Below are 22,616 nucleotides of genomic sequence, written 5' to 3' on the forward strand. Positions count from 1 at the left end.
GTGCTCCGCTTTGGTAGACCGGATGCGGAAGGGCAATATCTTGGGAACTGCGAGAGCCAGCAGTTCTTCTCAGTGCGCATGCGCCGCAGCAAGGATGGCTGGTAATCATTGGAGGGCTGGTGGCAGGGGGCGGAGAGCTCTAGTGTCTGGTTTTGGGCGGGAATTGAAACAGCCACTGCTGCCAACAAGAATTTGAAAGCTGCAAACTTTCAGCCTTGGAGGGGGCCATGGTGCGGCCTGTGAGGTGGGTAGTTCATGACATCTGCGGGATGGGAAGAAGCAGGAAGACGCCGTAGGCAACTTGGCCTGCACACGATTGACGGGAAAGGGCCGAATAGGACGGTGGGTAGCGAAGGTGGGATGGACGGTTTCTGTGGAGCTCTCCAGCCTCCACTGAGAGCCGCCCATTCCACAGCAGTATCCTAGCATCCTACCTTTATCCTTCTATGCCTTCCTTTGCAGCAATTGCCGATTCTTTTACTGCCCCCCACCCAGCCATTTAAATAAGCCTTTGGTCTGTTAGCATTCGAACAGCGCTTTACATTTCAACCATCTCCTACTCACGTGTTACTTAGTTATTTTATCACTATAGTTCTTTGATATAGCAGTCTAGATATTCCTGTTTTATCGATTTAAACTCCCAGGCATAAAGGCCAAGTTAACGGAGTCACACAGCTAGTGAGTGGCAGGATAACGCTCAAACCTAAATCGTACTGGTTCCAGAGCCTCTGTGTTTTCCATTATGCTATTTGAAACTATTGCTCTACTTAACCACAGTGGAGTGCTATGGAGGCCTACAGTCAGCCATTCATTTAGAAAGTTATTGTAATAAGGATTAATATATCCCACTAGGTGTGGGAGGTTACAGGGGTGAGGGTAGGGGGCCACAAATACCGCAAAGTGATAGTGAGAAGGAGGAAAGTCTTTCTGTAAGTACTGTAGTTAGGATGTGCCTCTTTGCGGAGATAATCCATGATCTGAGACATGAGTGATGAGAAAGAGCTAGCCAGCGAAAATCAGGGGCAATCCATGTAGAGGGGACAAAAGCCAAGGCCCTGAGCTTGACTTTGAGGAAGAGAAAGAAGGCCTCTAAAGCTGTAGCATTAACAAGCAGTGGGGAGAATTGTAGGGGATTAAGGCAGAGAAATAGGCAGAGGCCAGAGTAGGTAGGACCTTACAGGCTTTAAAAAGGAGTTTGGATTATATTCTACGAACAATGGGAAGTCAACAGAGAGTTTTAGATAGGGCAGGAAAATCTAATTTTGGTTTTATAAAGTTCACTGGCTGCTGGTGGAGAAAGAATGGGAGATAAGGTGACCAGAATGGCAACAAGGAAACCACTGCATCATTAAATAGTGGTTTGGAGTAGGATGTTATCATTGGACATGGAATGGGATAGATGGATTTGGGGTATATTTTGGAGATACTGCTGACAGAACTTGCTGATGGAATAAATGTGGAGGTTAAGGGGAAAAAAGGATGATTTCACAGTGTTTTTGGTCTGAGCTACTGAATGGTCGGTGTTTGTACTAACCAAGATGAGGAAGACTAGGAAAGGGAACAGGTTCAGGAGGTGTGGGGGATCAGGAGTTACATTTTGAACATATGAAGTCTGAAATGGATTTTCAGTATGTCCACCCAAGTAGCGAGGACATAATCCCTTTGTCTGGAACAGCAGTTGTCAAAGTATGGTCTGAAGACCCCCAGGGTTCCCTGAGGCCCTCTGAGGAGGTCCATGAGGTCAAAACTATTTTCACAATAATCCTAAGACATTGCTCACTTTTTTCATTGTTTTATCATCTGCACTGCAATGGTGGTGTAACTGCTGACACCTTAGCATGAATCAAGGCAGTGGCACCATATTGCACAAGTGTCATTGTATTCTTTCCTGCTGCACATTCAGGGTACAAAAAAAAAATACCAGTTTCACTTAAGAATGTGCTTGATGAAGCAGTAAAAATTGTCATCCTCACTGTAGCTCAATTACTGAGCATATTCTTTTTTGAAGAGTTTTTATTTTTACTATGATTCAGTTTCAGAATTTCTAAAGAGGCTTTCATATTTTATTCAGCTTTTAAAATTCGTTAACTCCAAAGAGTAGGAGAATAACAAGAGTATTCTTCATTTTAATATTCTACATGAGGAAATGAAATACATACATAAAGTACTTCTATGGTGGTTGTCTTCAGGCAAAGCACTTGTGAGATTGTTTGAGTTGGGAGCTGACCTGAGCTCTTTTTCGTAGAATACCCATTTTCCTTGAAAGAACAACTGACCTACTAGGTTATTCACACTTGGGTGTTTGGTGGAAGGTAGAAAAGAAAACTACAAGGCCATTTCATTTAGTGCTTAGAGGAAGAAGGAAGAAAGTGAATTTATTTTTTTTTCACTTTGAATATCACTTTCTTCTAATGGTTTTCTAAAGTAGTATGAAGATTCATTTGAGGTGGTAGGTACAAAGTCACCATTGTTTCAACGTCCATTGCATAAAGAACATTATTTAGTATTGTGGGGAGATTAAAAAGAGAGAGAAAATATCTTTAAGTGTCAAGTTTATAATCTAGTAAGAAGACAATGCATATATAAAACAAAAGAATAAATACAACAGGAACTTATAAATGCCCCACAGCAATTAAACGGTATATAAATTGTGCTAATGATATTATTTTTACTTTGAGGGTTATCTGAATTATTTTTTTTCCTTATCAGGTATATCAAGTATAGTTATAACTATTTTAGCTAATGCTAAGTCCCTACTGTAAAATCCAACTTCTTTTTAAAAAAAATTTTTTTAATGTTTATTTTTGAGAAAGAGAGACAAAGAGCATGATGAGTTGGGGAGGGGCAGAGAATGAGGGAGACAAAGAATCAGAAGCAGGCTCCAGGTTCTGAGCTGTCAGCACAGACCCCGATGCGGGGCTTGAACTCATGAACCATGAGATCATGACCAGACCCAAAGTCGGTTGCTCAACTGACTGAGCCACCCAGGTGCCCTGTCAAGTTTAAGTACTCTTAAGAGAATCGAAACACATTTTCATTTACTCAGACTGTCAATGGTCTTAAGGATTAGAGGTGGGAAATTGGCATTTGTGTAATTAAAAAATTGTCTTGCTCATAGGCATAAGAAATCGGTCAATTACTCACAGTTTGAGGACTCTGACAGTGATGGTAAGTAGAGATTCATATTTTTGCTTTAAAAACTTGGAAATTTATTTTCTCAGAATTCATATGACATATAGAACTCTAATATTGAACATATTACCCAATTGTATATGAGCTAGGGCTGCAAAAGTAATTTTCTAAGCATTTGGGATAATTCTACTGATAATTAAACTGACAAGAATTATGTAGGTAAGTGATAAATGAACAGGACCTAGTGAAATGGCTCTTTAGATCTAAACTACTCTAGGTCCATGTTTCTCATAGTGTGGTTTGTCTCCTCCTATCTCTTTCCCTAAGAAGGAACACATTGTCTTTTGAAACACAAATGTGTTACAGAATATAATGTGAAATCCTCATTAACTGTACAATAAAATGAGACCTTCTATACCACTATTTTTTTCTTTTTAATGTTTATTTATTTTTGAGTGAGAGAGAGAGAGAGAGAGAGTGTGAGCGGGGAGGGTCAGAGAGGGGGGAGACACAGAATCTGAAGCAGGCTGCAGGCTCTGAGCTGTCACCACAGAGCCTGACGCGGGGCTCAAACTCATGAACTGTGAGATCATGACCTGAGCCGAAGTCGGACGCGCAACCAACTGTGCCACCCAGGCACCCCAACCTTCTATACCACTTCTTTATCCAGTCATCCGTCGATAGACATTTGGTGCTTTCCATAGTTTGGCTATTGTAAATAATGTTGTTATAAAAATTGGGGTGCATGTGTCCCTTCCAATTAGTATTATTGTATCCTTTGGGTAAATACCTAGTAGTGCAATTGCTAGATCGTGTATTACTCAGCCATAAAAAAGAGTGAAATCTTACCATTGGCAACAATGTGGATGGAGCTAGAGGATAAGTGAAATAAGTCAGTCAGAGAAAGACAGAGACCATATGATTTCACTCACAGGTGAAATTTAAGAAGCAAAACGAACATGGGGTGGGGGAAGAGAGGCAAACCAAGAAACTGAGTCTTAACTATAGAGAACTGATGATTATAGAAGGAAGTGGAGGGGGGGTAAGTTAAATAAGTGGTGGGAATTAAGGAGGGTACCACTTGTGATGAGTACTGTGTGTTGTATGTAAGTGTAGAGTCACTAAATTGTACACCTGAAACTAATAAATTAATATTACACTGTGTGTTAACAGGAATTTAAATAAAAACTTGGAAAGGAAAAAAGAAACAAAAACAAGACCTTGAAGAAAGGTTGGGCATAGGCTATAGTCTATTGGGTTATATATTTCTTTGTCTCTGCTGTTAAGGAAACTTTGGTCAAAAAGTGTGAGAAACATTTAGTTAGATTACATCATATTTCGAAATAGGTTTTGTATTTCTCAGAGCTTTCTGTGAGTCAAATGTTCAGTTATCCAGAGGTTTGAAGGAACCTGTTTTTTGCATTGGGCTCAACTGTAAATGTTTCTAAGACTTGGGAAAAAATAGTGTAGACTCTGACCTGTAGCTTTTTATTACTGTTATCAGTATGTCACCAAATATTTATAAATTGACAGTAGTGTTCTAGACATTATGGGGTGGACGTGGGGGTAAGTCACAAGTTAACATATTCCAACATGGGGAAACTTGGCAGAGACAACATGTATTAATAAATGCTAACGCTGTAATCAAGACTACGTGTACCCTGAGGGTATTCATCCACGTGCTGCACATGTGTGTAAAAACTATCGCAGCAAGGGGGCGCCTGGGTGGCTCTGTCGGTTGAGTATCTGACTTCCGCTCAGGTCATGATCTCACAGCTCGTGAGTTCAAGCCCTGCGTTGGGCTGTGTGCTGACAGCTCAGAGCCCGGAGCCTGCTTCTGATTCTGTGTCTCCCTCTCTCTCTGCCCCTCCCCCAGTCATGCTGTCTCTGTCTCAGAAATAAATAAACATAAAAAAAAATTAAAAAAAAAAAACTACCACAGCAGGTTTATGTTGAGTGTCAATGGAACTAGATCACATTTTGTAGTGAATTGGCTTTTGATAGACTTGTATTTTAATAAACAAAGGCCACTAAAACAAAGTTGAAAAGCATGAGTGAGAATAAAGACAAATAATACGCCAACATTTTTTAAATGATGGCAATTAAACAACTTTCTTAACGTTTAAACCTTGAACACACACTGTAGTGAATTTCAGCTGCTAAGAAAATGTTTTTATTTCTTAGGAAAAGCAGTTTCATATTTTATTTTGTTTAATTAATTTATTTTTTATATATTCTTTTATTTTTGATTCACACACGAATAGATGACTTTATTTCTGCAACTGCACCTTTAAATAAAAAACCCAGAACAACACCAAAGGAGTTAAAACTAGAAACAAGGAAACCTAAACTGAAGAATCTCCAGAAAGAAGATATCCCATTGCAAGAGAAAACCCCTAAAAAAAGGTGAGAGGTAAGACATACAGTAAATATACATTCGATGTGTTAACTTAAAAGAGGGACAGATTTGAACTCTTGGTTTAATTTTTTTTAATGCTTATTTATTTATTTATTTGAGAGAGAGAGAGAGAGAGACAAAGCATGAGCGGAGGAGGAGCAGAGAGAGAGTGAGACACAGAATGTGAAGCAGGCTTCAGGCTCTGAGCTGCCAGCACAGAGCCCGACATGGGGCTCAAACCCACCAGCCACGAGATCGTGACCTGAGCCAATGTCAGACACTTAACCGACTGAGCCCCCTGGGCGTCCCTTGAACTCTTCATTTAAATTAGAACTTGAGCCCAGTCGTAGGTATTATTTTTTTTAGTGCATGTAGGAGGACAGGGATGTACCATTAATCCCCTTCTGACTTTCTGCCTTAAAAAAGAAATTCACAAACATGTTAGGAAATATTCATTTAAGTATTAAGACAATCATTAAAGACAATTACAAAGTTTAGGAGGTACAGCTTACTTTATAGGACTGTATATCTGTCTCTAAAGTCTTCAAGTCTTACAAGACTACTTTGTTTAAAATTACAATCTGTAAAGATAGTTTTATAAAAATTGAAACCATGTATTTTTCTGCAGATAAAAGATATTTTTTCTTTATATTGTTTAGACTGGTCCAGCACTGAAAAGGTCCTATAGTTTCTAGACGAATTCTGGATTTCCACTAGTTCCAAGAGAGAAGAGAGAATGAGGGAAGGAAGTCCTGAGAGGCCCCAAACCTGAAGTATGGAGAGGAGATTGGCAGAAGGGGACTATTAACAAATGGAACACGGGGGATGGTGTGGTTCGCTGCTGCAAGCTGGAGAAAAGCTCATTAACACAGAGAAAGTTACCCCATGTCCTGCTCTTTACTTTTTTCTCTTTTTTTGTTTTTGGTTTTGAGATTCTTGTGCTAGGTTTAAGTACGGTGGAAAAAAAAAAAAAAAAACACCTACAAATGAGAGAGAATATTTGCAAATCATATAATTGATGAAGGATTTGTATTCAGAACATATAAAGAAGTCTTACAATTCAACAGTAAATAGATTAATAACTCAATTTACAAAATGGGCAAAGGATTTGAGTAGACATTTCTCCAAAGAACATCTCCAACTTAATAATAAGCACATAAAAGATGCTCAGCATCCTTAGCCATCAGGGAAATGCAAATCAAAACCACGGTGAGATAATACTTCACACCCTTTGGGATGGCCATAAACAAAAAGACAGACAATAACCAATGTTAATGAGGATGTGGAGAAACTGGAATTCTCGTACATTGTTGCTGGGAATGTAAAATGGTACAGCCACATTGGAAAGCAGAGTAGCAGTTCCTCAAAATGTTGAACATGGGGTTATTTTATGACCCTGCCTAGGTATGTACTCAAGAGAAATGAAAACATACACCCACACAAAAACTTGGACACAAAGCTTCACAGCATTATTCACAATAGCCAGAAAATGGTAGCAGTCCAAATGTCTGTCCAACTCGTGAGTGGATAAATAAAATGTGGTCTGTCTATACACTGGAATATCATTCAGCAGTAAAAAGAAGTACTAATACATGCTACAACATGGATGAACCTTGAAAACATGCTGAGCAAAAGAAGCCAGACATAAAAGTCCACATGTATGATTCCATTGACTTGAGATGTCTAAAATAGGTGAGTCCATAGAAACAGGAAGTAGATTAGTGTTGCCAGGTGCTAGGGGCGGGTAAGCAGGGAGTGACTGCTAATGGATATAGGGTCTCTTTGGGGGTGATGAAAATATTCTGAAAGTAAGTAGTGGTGATGGTTTCTCAACTCTGAATATACTTAAAGACTGCTGAATTGTACACTTTAAAAGGGTGAGTTTAATGCTGTGTGAATTATATCTCAATAAAACTTATTTTTAAAAAATAAATCCTTCAAGGTGCATCTCAGTATTTCGTCCTTTATATAACTTTTTTCTTAAATCTGTCTTTGGTTTCTTTTCTTACACACCCTAACACTCTGACCACCTTTAATAGGAGACATAATAATTTGCTCATATAGGAAAATTATCGGTACGTCTTATTTCCCTACCCTCCTCATTAATTGCGGACTCCTTCAGGGTACTTTTAGTATTCTATTTAGTGCAGTGCCTCATACACAGTAAGTACTTGGTGACATATCTGTTAAAGTCTAGATTGGGAGGAACAGTTTAATAAAAGAGCTATAATACCTGTCTAAGGAGGTGTGAGTGAGGTCAAGGAAGATTTCTAAGTGGATTTTTGAGGAAAGTCTTTATTCTAGGTTGAGCAGGCGCTTGGCATTGGTAACAAGGACTGACATTACCCTGAAAGGAGGCAATACGTACAACAGCACAGACTGCTGCTTTTTCAATCTCGTATGCATCTGTAACATGACATTACTTCACATTAGCAGTCTTAACCATTAAAGTCAGTTATGATCACGATTACTGTTTAGAAAACATTTTTGTGAGGTTAGCAGCTCTTAAATAGTGATTCAGAAAAATCTCAGATTTTGCTGTTTGGTTGAGATTGATATTTTTAAAAACTCATTTTTATTTTTTTGCCTCCCTTTAGGATAGCTTTAGATGACAAGCTCTACCAGCGAGACTTAGAAGTCGCACTTGCTTTATCAGTAAAGGAACTTCCAACAGTCACCACTGATGCGGAAGAGGCCCAAGATAAAAGTAACTTTACTTTCTATATATTTCTTTTTGTAACCCCATTGCTTTTGTAATTGTGTCTCCGGATGAGCCTTCATAGAGGAAACAATAAGAGTTTAATACTTTGGATAGCAAATGGAGCAACTGGCATAATTAGATTCCGTGCTTTATTCTGCATGAATGTCATTCATGCACTCACATCTCTCTGCTTAACACCTGATGCCAACTCTGGACTAAGTCATGGACTATGAGCTTGGATGCAAGTCACTTTTGTTTACAGTGGAAATTTAATTTCTTAAGCAAATGAATTGGTCTATACAGTCCTAATAACCCATCTCTTTTCTCTCAAAATTCAAATTAGTTAAACATGATCTAGTGAGGGTAATTTTTATTATTTACGAAGGCTGAAGGTACTAGTTTGGTTAGCAGGCTCAGTGGACTTACAAGATGTAGGACTTCTGGATTTCTCTGGGTTTTCCTCCTTCGATTTTTCTAGCAACTGTGTAGCAGATGGCAATATTGATACTCTGGAGAGGCAGAAATCATTATTCTTGGAAAAGACATTCAAACTGTTAGCATGCTTTTTGGATGAAATTGTTTTGACTTAGCTTCTTTTATGTTGGAGGATATTTTTAACTCATTAGCTCATTTAGGGGTATAGATGTTTCAGTCATTATTGCCTCCTATTTGACAGTAAATAAAACACTGTTGATTGATTAGGGAGCCATTTACTAATCAGGAAATCAAAGAAACAAAGAGAATTATCTTATATCCAAAACTGAGAAAATGGAACTCATCTCTCTCCTGTAAGAGCTGGTAGAATATATAGCAGGATTTCCTTGGAAGTACCACTTCTCATAGATTAATATACTTTATAGCACTGGGATTTAATAGTACAGTTACCATGACTCAAAGTCCTCTTGAAATACTTTAGATCATTTTAACATTATTATAATGATTGAAAAGTCTTTGTTAGTAAAAGCATGTATCTATTACACAGAAATGATAGTTAGTATTTATTGACTGTTTCCTATGTGCTGGGCACTACAGTGAGCAATTTCTACATGTGACCCACTTTGATCCCCCACAATACACCTAATTAGTCCACGCTCTATTTTTTCTCTCCACAATATAGATGAGGACATTAAGTCTTAGGATAAGCCATATTCCCATACTCGTGTAGCCAGTTGGAGGGGTAGAGCCTGAATTTCAACTTAAGTCTAAGTGTGTTTGATTTCAGAGCCCAACTCCTAAACCGTATGCTGACCTTTCCAAGGTAAGTCATACTAGCTTGAGCTTGGATCATTCATCTGTATCCGAATGCTTTTACATTTGAACACCAGTTTTCCTATTTCTACCCATTGACTAAGGTACATCTGTATCTTTTTCCTTCCTCCTTATCTTTAGGCATTGAGAAGTGTGACAGTCGTGGAAGTGAAACAATGAGTAAGGCCCCTCATATCTCCAATTGCAGTGTAGCCAGCGATTATTTAGGTAAGCTTTGATATTAATAATAATACTAATTTTTTCTATTAACAAGCTATTTTTCTAACTTCTATTTCAATGCCTGACACTGTAGCTAGAACCAAGATATTTAAATTTGTCAAGGTTCTCTTCACCTCCTCTCCTTTGTTTCTTTGTGTTTTAGTCTTTTTCTCTTTTACTGCAGACCAATTTTCCTTTTCTTCCCTGGTGGAAGGTCATGACTACCTGTGGCTTCTAGTTGATAGCTGTTGACCACTGAAGAAAGGGGCTGTATCTTCCCTGCTCCACTTTTCAGATTTCTTGGGGAAAGCCTCCTCAGTTGGGTCTCACACTTATCCTTAAACTGGACTCTGTTGTCAGGATACTGACGTTTATCATGGTTGTGCCAGATTGGACTCTGTGATCTATTAGAAGCAGCGGAGGAATGAAGCTGGGAAGATAAAAACAACGGATGTGATAGAAGTCTATTTTGCAGTTCTTTCAATATTATCTGTCACAAAAAGTTTTCTGTTGGTTTTTATGCCTCTCCTGAAGATTTGGATAAGATTACTGAGGAAGATGATTTTCCTGGTGTTCAAGGGAAAAGAAAAGCAGCATCAAAGGCTATGGTACAACAGAGGAAGATTCTTCTGGAAGGCAGTGATGGCGATAGTGCTAGTGACTCTGAACCAGACTTTGCAACTGGTGAGTTATATCCTACCTCCAAATTAAGCCTATGGAAATTCAGTAAAAAGTTCTTAAAGACCATTAGTGGATGCAAAGCACTGTGCTAAATGTTTGGTATATGCAAACTTGAACTTACAGGACAGTTACATCCAGCTCTGCCATTTGGGGAAAAAGCTTCATGTGGAGGTGACCTTTAAGCTGTACCTTGAAAAATAAGTAGTATTTACACAAACTAAAAGGGTAAAATAGCGTTCCTGACTGATAGAAAAGCATCAACAATGGCATAGATAAGCATACATAGAAGAAAGTGATCAGGAAGCCTGGGGCAGAGAATGTTCTAGAAGAGGCTAAGGAGGCAGGCTGGCACTTTCTAAGAAGTGTACACTTCTTTCTGTAATACTAGAAATCCATGAAATATCTTGGGGATGAAGTGATATGAAACCTATATTTTTATTTGTGACTTTGTTTTTCAGATTCATTCAGAAATTAGGACAAATGGGAAGCATAGTGACCTGGACAGAGCATCATAATATATTAATTAAAAATTAAAATGAATAAATCCATAAATTTGTGCCAAATCGGATGCTGTATTTTGATAGATTTTAACATGCTATTGACAAATGGATTTGTTCATCAACATTTTATAAATATTTGAGTATCTGTTATGTACATTATATTGAAGACACTACAAATATAGCAGTGAACAAAACAGAGCTCCCTTAAGAAGCTTAAAGTCGAGTGAGGGGACACAGACAGTAACGAAATGTAGAATGTATCAAGTGTCATCGTAGAAGAGCTATGTAGAAGAGGAAGACAGAGTAGAGCCCAGACGTCTGCCTTTTGAACCAGTACCTGCCCCTTTATATGACCTGGGTCATCCCAAAGCAGATAGTCTAGGGATCTTACTTTGAGAAACACTGATGTAACTGGAGCACCGGAAAGTAGGAGCCACGGAAAGAAAATGCCCTGAAGAAGCATAGTAGAGCATGGACTGAATGTTTCCCAACTTAAGGTTACTTAATACAAAAAAGCCCAAAATAAGAAAATAACTCCTTGTCAGTTTAATTGTTTCTTCGGGGATATGAGTTTAGCACTTCCAGAATGTCATTATCGTTATTTGACACATGCTTGTCAGAAAAATCAGTCAACAATTTTAAAGTTATAAATTGCAAGTCTACTTAACATGCCAATGAAATTAATTTGTCTTTAATAGTGGTTAAAAATGTTTATGTGGAAATGAAATCACTTGCTTTGTTTGCTGGGTTTATGTAATTAATGGGTTATGTTTCTAGAGGTATGATAGAATTTAAAACGAATAATATTCTCTTATTTGCATTCCAACCTCATATATTCTCTCTCTAATAATTTTATAAAAGTAAGTTTTTATCGAGGTTATAATTTGGATAGTGACTTTAAAGTCGCCTCTATGCATTTGAAAGGAAGTTGTTAAAATCTCCAAAAACACAAATGGCCAAAAAGCATATGAAAAGATGCTCAATATCAGTATCATTAGGGAAATACAAATCAAAATCCCAATGAGGTGTCATCTTACACCCATTAGGATGTCAAAAAAACAGAAAATAACTAGTGTGGTAAGGATGTGGAGAAATTAGAACCCTTGTTCACTCTTAGTGGGATTTCCACCGTGGAAAGCAGGGTGGCAGCTCCTCAGAACATTAAAAATAGAAGTATCATGTGATCTAGCAATCCCACTTCTGGGTATATATTCAAAAGAATTGAAAGCAGGGTCTCAGATATTTGCACACCCATATGTATAGCAGTGTTATTCACAGTAGCTAAGGGGTGAGCAACTCAAGTGCCCATCAACAGTTTAATGGATAAACACCATGTGGTCTATACATACAATAGAATTTCAGCTTCAAAGGGAAGGAAATCCCATCATGCGCTACAACTTGGATGAACCGTAAAAACTTTATGCTAAGCAAAATAAGCCAGTCACAAAAGACAAATGCTGGGTGGTTCCACTTATAAGAGGTATCTAAAATAGCCAAATTCATAGAAACAAAATAGAATGGTAGTTAGATGAGAAGAGAAAGGATCATTTGTGACCTTCAGCAGGGAAAGAAAAATGAAAATTGGAGAGAACATAGACTTTTCTTACGGACATCTAAAGATTCACAGAATCCTAACCCCATTTTTTGGGCCTTTCAGCTTCACCAATTTGGTATGCTAATGACTTGGAATTCTGGGAGCTCCACTTACCACCACCAGATGATTTAACTGCTTTCTCTGTTGACTGATGATGGTCAGTTGGACCTTACCGTTAGATTAAGTTTGATAAGTAGAGTTTAGCCAGTTGCTACCATTTATCCTCTCAGGCCAAGAAAAGAACACATGCACTACCAGAACTGTGGGATACATAGGAAGTTTTGTCCTTCTAGAGTCTATATTTTGAAACTTTGGAGAAACTCCACTACTTGCCCTCCCTGAACCTAGGTCCTTTTGGGACTCCAGAAATAATTATTTGATTTTTCTTTTTTCTTTTTTTTTAATCTTTATTTTTGAGACAGAGAGAGACAGAGCATGAACGGGGGAGGGTCAGAGAGAGAGGAAGACACAGAATCCGAAGCAGGCTCCAGGCTCTGAGCACAGGCTCTGAGCCTCAGCACAGAGCCCGACGCGGGGTTCGAACTCCCGGACCGTGAGATCATGACCTGAGCTGAAGTCGGACACTTAACCGACTGAGCCACCCAGGTGCCCCAATTATTTGATTTTTCAAAGTTCTATATATAGCAGCCTTCGTGTGGTCTGCTGGCATTATATGGCTAATTCTATATAACCCAGTAATCGTCATGTGAATATGTGGGTTGATTACTCTCATGTGTTTTTAAGTTTTTATTTGTATGGAAAGACAGAATAAGGAAATAGTAATTTGAAGATCATAATGACATTGTTAATTTAGGCAAAGGCCATCAATGGAAAGCTGACGAGGATCTTCACGATGAGAATTCAGGCTGGCGGCAACTGTGCCAACCAAGAGTGGGACAACCATACGTTCTATGCTTTCTGATCTGATATAATAATAGGAAGTACAGAGCATTCTTATGAAGTACATTCTTACAAAAAAATAACAAGGTGAGCCTGATTCTAATTGGGCCTTGAGAAAATTCCAGCTCACAGAATAAGCAAAACGCCATGAGGAAGAAAGCAGACAACAAATGCAGAATGTCAGAAGTTCTATAGGACAACTGACTTGGTTACTTCAATAGCTCTATTTTAAAGTGATTAAATGGTACCTGGGTGGCTCAGTCAGTTAAGCGTCTGACTCTTGGTCCCAGGTCAAGTCTTGATTTTGGGGTCATGAGTTCAAGGCCCCATATTGGGGGCTTAAAAAAAAAGTGGTTAATGTGGACTGAAGATTATACCAAGAAACTATCGTTGATACTGTAAGATATGATAATGACATTGTTGTGTTTTTTAAAAAAAAGCTCATGTATTCTAGAGATGCAGTGTGAAGTATGTATAATTGTAATGACCTGATGCCTCAGACTTATTTTAACATACTTCCAGAAGAAAAGGAAGAAGATGAGAGAGAGAGAGAGAGAGAGAGATGAAACAGATGTAGCAAAGTATTGATGAATATTGAATCTGAGTGCTGTGTTACTGTTTCAGGTTGTGTATGCTTGAAAAACTTTATGGATATTTATTTTTATATAAAATATTTCCTACAGATAGGTAGATATTATATGTGGTGGGCATAACAGTTATCTCTGAGTGGTGAGATTAGGAGATTTTCTTTTGCCTTAATACTTTTTTGTTGTGGTCTACATTTCCTGCAATAAGCATATACTGCTTTTATAATTAAAAAAAAGTAAAGTTTTTATGAATATAGTACTGATAATCCTTATTTACACTTAGCATTCAGAATTTATTATTTACAAGACATGGTTTTCTGACCCCCTCCCCCACCTTGGCCCTCCCCCACCCAAAATAGAAGAATCGTTGCTTGATTATCAGCTATTCTTTGTGCTTATTCCCAGAGCAGCTGTAGCTCCTTAATCTATTACTTCTCTGGCTTGTAGCATCGCAGTACAGAGAAGGGTTTGTGGGAAATAACAGGTGTGCCCAAATGAAATCATATGTAGGATTATAAGTTAAGATGTTGTGGTATGGTTAGTCTGTTCTAGATTCCCATTGGGTTTCTATTCTAGAATGTTGAAGTTTACGTGATTAAGGGAAGGTATAATGTTACTATCACCATCAAGGTCATTGTTTTGAAAGAGTTGGTAACGTTGTACCCTATCATTCTTTTCGAAAGTCACTGAATTAAACTGGAAATATTGGAAGCAAAGATTACTGATGGGAACTATAATGATAATAGTAAGAGCAAACAATTCTGTTTTGCTTGTTGTCTGCCAGATGTCATTCTAAAGGCTTTGCCTCTATTAACTCATTGAATCCACACAGCAACCCTATGATGTAGGTTTTATGGTGATCCTCATTTTATACATAGAAAACTTAAGCCGAGTGAAGTGAGCGCCCTAGGGTCACACAAAGTGTGAGCCGAGGGGCCAGGATTCAAACTCAGGTGACCTCTCAGTGACTGCGGTGGCATAGCATAGCAGGAGGCGCACAAGACTCTAGTGCAAAGGCTGTAAATTCAAGGCCATAGAAGCCCATTTTTTGTTTAATTGAAGTAAATTGACAAGCAATGTTGTGTTAGTTTCAGGTATACATGGAAGCCTCACTTTTTAGAACAAAGATCAAGTATATGCAATCCTCTTGTTTTAGGTGAAGAGTCCGAGGATGACTCTGATTTTAGTGAGAGTGAAGATAATGATGAAGACTTCACTGTGAGAAAAAATAAAGTGAAAGAAATTAAAAAGAAAGAAGTGAAGGTCAAATCCCCAGTTGAAAAGAAGGAGAAGAAACCTAAATCCAAATGTAATACTTTGGGTAAGCTTAATCCAAAACACTAACTTTATAAAACGTATTTGGTTTATTTGTGTTTTTCTTACCTTTGCCTTTGTTCTCCGTAACATTTTGCCAGTGTTCATTTCTAGCTAAGATATGTAGATGGAAGGAGGGATGGGGAAGGGAGAAAAGCAGACGAGTTCTGCCCACTGTCTACTGTCTACCAGCTCTTACTAGAATTACCCTCCACTAGCACTGATGGTCACCCTCTGAGGTAGCTATTATCACCTGCATTTGATAGTGAGAAAACTGAGGCTCAGGTTAAATAATTTGTAGGAATTCTTACAGCTAATTAAATGAGAAGCTAGAATTTGCACCTAGTTTTGTCCATTTAGAGCCCAAGTTGTAGCCACTGGACCACATTTTTTCCAGGCAGTTAACAGGGAAGTTTACATGATTCTAATTTCTTGCTTTCATGCTTGACTTAGTCTTTGATTTGAGAACCCTTTTGCTATGTGTTTTAGGGCTTTTTTGGTTTTTCTTGAGTTCATAATATATAATAGATTATTATAAACTATAACTTACATTAACTTGATTTTTCTTTACTTATCGATACATATTTTTCTGTCTTCATTGTTTGAAACTAAGATTTCCATTATTCAGACTCCATTTATTGGTGCTGGGAGCTGCTGTCACCTTAACTAGTGTGGTGCTGAGTACTTACTGAGAAATAAGGACTAAATACTGATTCATATTCCTCCCTCTACTGTATTCTGAATTAATAAGGTTTTAATTAGTGTCTTTTTAAATTGACAGATTCATCTGGTTTTCAGAAATTAGGTTTTAAGTGCAGTGGGTTTTAGAGATAAAACTGTATATTAGTTTCCAATTGCTGCCATGACAAATAACCACAAACGTAGTGGATTAAAACCACAAATTTATAATTTTATAATTGAGGAGGCCACAAGTTCAAAGTGCTTCTCACTGCACTACAATCAAGCTAGTAGCAGGACTGTGTTCCTTTGTGGAGGCTCCGGGGGAAAATTCCTTTTCTTGACTTTTCTGGCATTTAGAGTCTGCCTGTGCCCTTTGACTGGTGGTCCACAGGGGTCCATTTCCACCTTCAAGGCCAGAAAAGGCAGGGACTTTCTCACATCACATCACTGATTCTCTCTCTTTCTCTTTCTCCTGGTTCTCACTTTCATTTATAAGGACACTTGTGAGTACATTGGGCCATCCAGATAATTCAAGATAGTCTCCCCCTCTCAAGATCCTTAACTTCATGACATCTGCCAAGTCCCTTGCTGTGGAAGGTGACATACACATGTCCTGGGAATTAGGATATAGACATCTTTGAGGGTCCATCCTTCTGCCTACCACAAACTGATATGAAAAAGTCATTGACAGTATGAATGTATTTTATATTTTCTTTGGATGCTTGTTTATGCTTCCTCACCAAGACACACTAAAAATTAAGAATAAAATGTTAGTTTACACATTGGAATTTACCATTTCAGGTCTACTGGATTGGAGCAAGTTGTTTCACAAGGAAGCTTAAAATATAATTTTAGTAGTAAAATTTAACTGCCAAATAATGGGGTTAAGAATTAGGAAATATGGAATATATTACTAGTCCCACTAGTAACATATGGAATAACCATTGAGAGTCTTTTCATCGGGCACATGTTACAATTTTTCCCTTGATAGAGAAAATTTTTGAGAGCTGTGCTGTCCAATATGATAGCCACTGGCTGTATACAGCTATATTAGACTTAATTGAAATTAAATAAACTTTAAAAGTGAATTCAGGTTTTGCTAACCCCATTTCAAGTGGTTAATAACAACATGTGGCTAGTGGCTATCACACGGATAGCACAGAATTTCCATCACAGCAAAAAAGCTTCTGTTGGACAGTGCTGATCTAGGGAATATAGAGGTTAACATTAAGAAGAGTATATAGTGAAAATGTTCATCTTCAAATACCTTTAGATATCCTTAGGTATATCACAGCAAGCATTATCTCAGAAGTGAATTTATATTCTACCTCTCCTCCCTTCATTTCCAGCACATCCCTCTCTCCCCCCACCCCAGACACCAAAACCTAGTCTCATTCTTGTGTTCATCTCTGGGTAAATGATACCATCCAGCAGTGTGCCCATGACAGGAACTTGCAAGTTATGATTATTTCTTCATCTCCATCACTACCTCCCCCCATCTAATTCCTAAAAGATCTCCAACTGCTGTTCTTTCCTTCATGCTCCCTGGGTTCAGGCCTTTATCACCTCCTACCTCTTTATAACCTGAAGAGCCTTCTGGGTGGTCTGCTTGCCATACGCTACCATCAGAAAGATGTGTTCAGAACACAAGTGTTCCCAAGAAAAACCAGTACATGACTGTGACTAGCCAGACACCTTCACTGGTGCACACAGCTCTTCATCAGTGATGTGCACCCTGTCCGTGTCTCTCTCCTTGACCTTCCTGCTCCAGCCATACTGAACCAGAGGCCGGTCCTGGGACCTGCTGCATTCTCCAGCTTTGCATGCTCTACTCCCTCTGCCTGGAAAACTTCCCTCTAACTCATCTTTCCTCTTCAGCCTTGATTTGGCTCAAACTATCCTCAAACAACTTCCTTGTAACTTTTACCCCTATGCAGGTATGCATACAGATTGTAGGTTCCCTCCTGTGTATACCTCTAGACTTTGTCTTATCTCTTATCCCCACTGCATTATACACGTCTTTACTTTTTTCCCCTTTCTACTAGAGTCTAGTGACCAAACCGTAAATTCCTTGGCAGCAGGATCTGTGAGCTCTTTGTAACCCTAGAGCCTAATATATTGTCTCACTGACAATATATACTGATGAGACGCCATTATATAATGTATGGACTATGGAGCCAGACCTGGCTCCTAATCCTGGCTCAGGGACGCACCAGCTGGCATACTGCAGGCAGACTGCTCAGCCTGTCTGTTTCCTTATCTGGCAGTGGGGCTAGGAATATCGGTATGAGAGCTGCTCTAAGGGTTAAAAGTGATATATATGGCATGCTTACCACACTGCCTGGCATATAAATGCTCATTAAAGATGGCTGTTCTTAGGCTCTCAATAAATGTTTGTGTATAATTAGAGTTTCTCTAATTGATAATCTTGCCTTTTTAATTTTTATGAGATTATGTAACTTTATAATTTTTATACCTACCTGCCAGACTTATTCTTCCTCTATGACAACCTTTTTCTATGTATGTTTTTTAAAGTGACTTCAGGAGACTCTGCTCCAGCTTCTGTGAAATCAGAACTTCAGCCTTCACCAAAAAAGGTTTCTGGTTCTTCGGAGGTCACTAGGAAACCATTACAAATACGCAGTCCTTTGGCTGAAAACAAAAAACCTAAGTGGGTCCCACCAGGTATGGTATATTTATTGATTAAGGGCAGAGGCTTGGAAAATTATCACTATCAGCTTTTTTTCCTAGTTGCAAATGTTATACCATATTATTACGTATTCTTCAGAACCAAGGTTTTTAGTTACTGCATTTATTTGTCATTTATCATTCCCTTATACTGAGCATCCAGATTGCTTATTGTTTTTTCAGTGTCATAAATAAGGTTACAAGAAGCACAGACATCCTTATTTTAGAAATCTGTGGGCACATCCTTGATTATTTTCTTAGGATAAATTTCTAGTAGTGGAATTACAGTGTCAAAGAGTGTCCACATTTTAAATTCCTGATACTTATTTTTGGCAACAAGTCTGTTTGCTCAAGATCCATTGATCATAGTCTGACCTCAGGACCTGTACGTGGGACTTCTAGCATTTCACAAATGCCCTAGCAGACTTGACTTCTCTTCCCTTTGTGTTCTTTTGTTCCACAGCCAAGCCTTGCTGATCCTTCAAGAATTCTTTGGCTTTCACCCTTCCTGACATTACCAAAACCCTAGTCCAGGCCCCATTCATTTCATGCCCAAGCTACCTGTGGCTTCATAACTGGTCCTGTGTCCACTTCCTAGTCCAGTGAAACTGATACAGTTTTTCTTCCTTAAACACGATATATATCTTCTCTAAGAGCCTCTCTGTATACAGTTTCCTCTGTCTGATATGTCTCTCCCCCTTTGTCCCCTTTCCTTTTCTAAGTCCCTCCAAATCTACTCAGGTTTGGTTTACTTCTTTTCACTGACATTTCTTTTTTCTTTTCTTTTTTTTTTTTTTTTTGAGAGATTGGGGGAGAGGCAGAGGGAGAAGGAAAGAGAGAATCTTAAGCTGGCTTCACACTCTGCTTGGAGCCCAAGGTGGGGCTCAATCTTATGACTGTGAGATCATATCTGAGCTGAAATCGAGAGTGGGATGCTTAACTTGACTGAGGCACCCAGGTGCCCCTTACTGACATTTCTTGATTGGTCCATAGTGGTCACTCCCTGATAACTAGGTATTAATAGACAGATTTCAGTCTGAGTCAGTATTTTTGTATCCTTCAGGTAAATGCTGATTCAAAGGGGCACGTGTACCCCAAGTTTATAGCAGCAATATCAATAATATCCAAGCTATGGAAAGAGCCTAAATGTCCACTGACTGATGAATGAATAAAGACGATGTGGTGTTCACACACACACAATGGAGTATTACTCAGCCATGAAAAAGAATGAAATCTTGTCATTTGCAGTGATGTGGATGGAGCTAGAATGAAATAAATAAGAGAAAGACAAATGCCATATGATTTTACTCATATGTGGAATTTAAGGGAAAAAAACGGAGCAAGGCAAATCATAAGAGACTCTTACTATAGAGAAGAAACTGGGGGTTGCTGGAGGGGAGGTGGTGGGTGGGGGGATGGGCTACATGGGTGATGGGCATTAAGGAGGGCACTTGTTGGGATTAGCACTGGGTGTTATATGTAAGTGATGAATCACTAAATTCTACTCCTGAAACTAATATTACACTATATGTTACTTACTAGAATTTAAATAAAAGCTTGAAATATTAAAAAAAAAAAAGCATTAAAAGGAAAGGGTTTCAGTCTGAGACTGCATAATTACTTAATGTCTCTTAATTACTTCATCTTCTGAAATATCAGGCATATCTTGATTCAACAATTCCATACATTACTCAGTGCTCACCATGATAAGTGTAGTCACCATCTGTCAACAAACAACATTATTATAATATTATTGACTATATTCTCTGTGCTTTTCTTTTCATCTCTGGGACATTTCTTTTATAACTGGAAGTTTGTACCTCTTAATCTCCTTTATCCCCCCCTTATCTATTTCATTCACCCACCCCAGCCCCAGTCAGAGAAGGCAAATACTATACAATGTCACTTGAAAGAACTAGTATAAATAAGTAAAACGAGTATTGGTCGTGTTTACAGTTATTTAATATTTGAAAAAAATAGATTCAAGGAGTATTTGGAAAAATATGGGATTTTTAAAAAATGCATTAGATTTTTCTACTACTAGAAATTATAACCGCATGCATTTCTTTATTCTCTATGCCTCTGCAACCAATGTTATTTGCTCCCAACTTACCAACTTCAGCTTTCATGCTTAAAGTTTTGGTGTCGTTACCTTGCCTTCGGAGCATGTTTGAAAATAGGCAGTACTATATTCTTTCTAATCTTTAATACTGTTCATTCTTTTGATCTTGTTTGTAGCTTGAATAGAGCTTGTATACCAGAGTAATCTCTACCTACCTTTTTTTGCATCTTCTGTTTTGTAAGTTGATCTTTGTTAGGAGATTTCTAACATCATCAGCATCAGGTGCTATGTTTTCTTTCAGCGATGTCCGGAAGCAGCAGCATCAGGAGCCCACTGGCAGGCGTGTCTGTTAAGTCTCCAAATCAGAGTCTCCGCCTGGGTTTGTCCAGATTAGCACGAGTTAAACCTTTGCATCCAAATGCCGCTAGTAGCTGAGTGTGATAGTAAACACATGTTTGATTAAGAGAATCACAGTTTTACAAGTGTGTTTATATTTGATTTGTGTTTATATTTAAGGAGGGTATCATAAGATAAAGGAATCCTTTAATGTCCTATAAATTGCCTCTACCCATTCCATGATGATGTTCTCTGAAGCTATTCAAGATTTCAATAAGGGGTTTGTTTATCAGAATTATCTTTCCTTCTGGAGAATGTGTTCTATTTTTCCTGTGTATAATAAGTCATTGTCATTTAGTGGTTGTCAGTTTGACATGGACAAAGTCCATGTTGCATGCTATTCTTTTCTAGAAACAGGATGCTCCTTTCTAGCTTTGTCTAATTTATGGCACCTTAACTGTAACTATTCAGAGTTTAAAAGGAAACATTCCCACTTTTTCCAGGAGACATTTCTGAAATCTTACTTAAGCTACATTGTCAGTTTAATTGCAAAAATGTTTCATATTTTAGTCAAATACTAAGAATTCAGAATTCATTTACCCATTAAAATGGTTGCTATAATGACCTATGTCGCCTACTCAGAAGTAGATGTTTATTGTATAGCAAATAGAATTTCATGACATTTTATGAAGTTCTCATCAAAGCCTTTAATAAAAGTGAAAAAGTTTTGATATGCTCTTTCCTTGAGCCCATTGCACCTGTCTACATTTGTCTACATTTCATTAGGTTGTCTATATTTAATTAGATTAAATGAATGCTTTATGAAAAAAAAAATTTAGTCTTTTTGTTGTGAATATAAGGGGTGGGGGCTGGAGGGAGCTGTTTCTTCAAATCATCACTTTATGTTAAGCCGGTACCTTAGACGATGGCTGTCGAGTATCTGGTCATCTCTATTATGATATTAGATAATCCAGCTTTTCAGGAAGCTTAGCTCTGAACTTGTTATGAATAAAAGTAGTTATGGATATTTTACGTTTTCCGGTGAGAGTTTCAGCCAGCTCCTGATCACTTTTTAATAAAAGCTCTTCAAATCATGTCAACCATTTAAACATGTATAATATTACTAGTTCAGTTTTACATGTTTGTAGAAACATCTATGTTAATGTGAAAGTAAGTAATTTAGAATTATGACTGAAGTGAGCATTTGCCTGTTGCTATTATACATTTTTTTTCTTGCATATGTTTTTTACACTGTCATGTACCTCCTAACCTACCCTGCGACATCCACTTCTGAAAACATATATTCAGGTACAACGTATTGAGATGCATGCTGTCTGGTGCAGTTCAACAGGAAACATTTATTAAGAGCCTGCCATGTATGAGGTACTGATGTCACTGATTAGTCATCCAGAGGCACCAGCGTGATGAACCTGTTTTCTCTTGTGTCATTCAGAGTAATAGTTTGTATTGAAAACGACTTTAAATTATGTTTAAACTGGCCTTGCAGACAGCACTAATGGCCTTTCATTGTCAAATGCAGTGTACATTTTTCTCACCTAATCTTATAGGCCCTAT

The 22,616-nt window shown here is 38.1% G+C and overlaps 1 protein-coding gene across 1 annotated transcript; it reads left to right on the forward strand.

Annotated features, from left to right (window-relative positions):
• Positions 1 to 151: 151 nt before the first annotated feature.
• RAD51AP1 (RAD51 associated protein 1) lies at positions 152 to 21,801 on the forward strand. Its single transcript, XM_047066087.1, has 9 exons — positions 152 to 244; positions 3,119 to 3,168; positions 5,397 to 5,538; positions 8,128 to 8,237; positions 9,621 to 9,707; positions 10,233 to 10,382; positions 15,117 to 15,281; positions 18,491 to 18,640; positions 21,007 to 21,801. The coding sequence occupies exons 1-9, from the start codon at positions 228 to 230 to the stop codon at positions 21,138 to 21,140; spliced, it is 1,005 nt and encodes a 334-aa protein (XP_046922043.1). The 5' UTR covers positions 152 to 227; the 3' UTR covers positions 21,141 to 21,801.
• Positions 21,802 to 22,616: the final 815 nt, after the last annotated feature.

Source organism: Lynx rufus, unplaced genomic scaffold, assembly GCF_022079265.1.
Source record: "Lynx rufus isolate CCGP_SWC_20201006 ecotype Redwood Valley unplaced genomic scaffold, mLynRuf1.p SCAF_7, whole genome shotgun sequence".
NCBI classification, from domain to species: domain Eukaryota; kingdom Metazoa; phylum Chordata; class Mammalia; order Carnivora; family Felidae; genus Lynx; species Lynx rufus.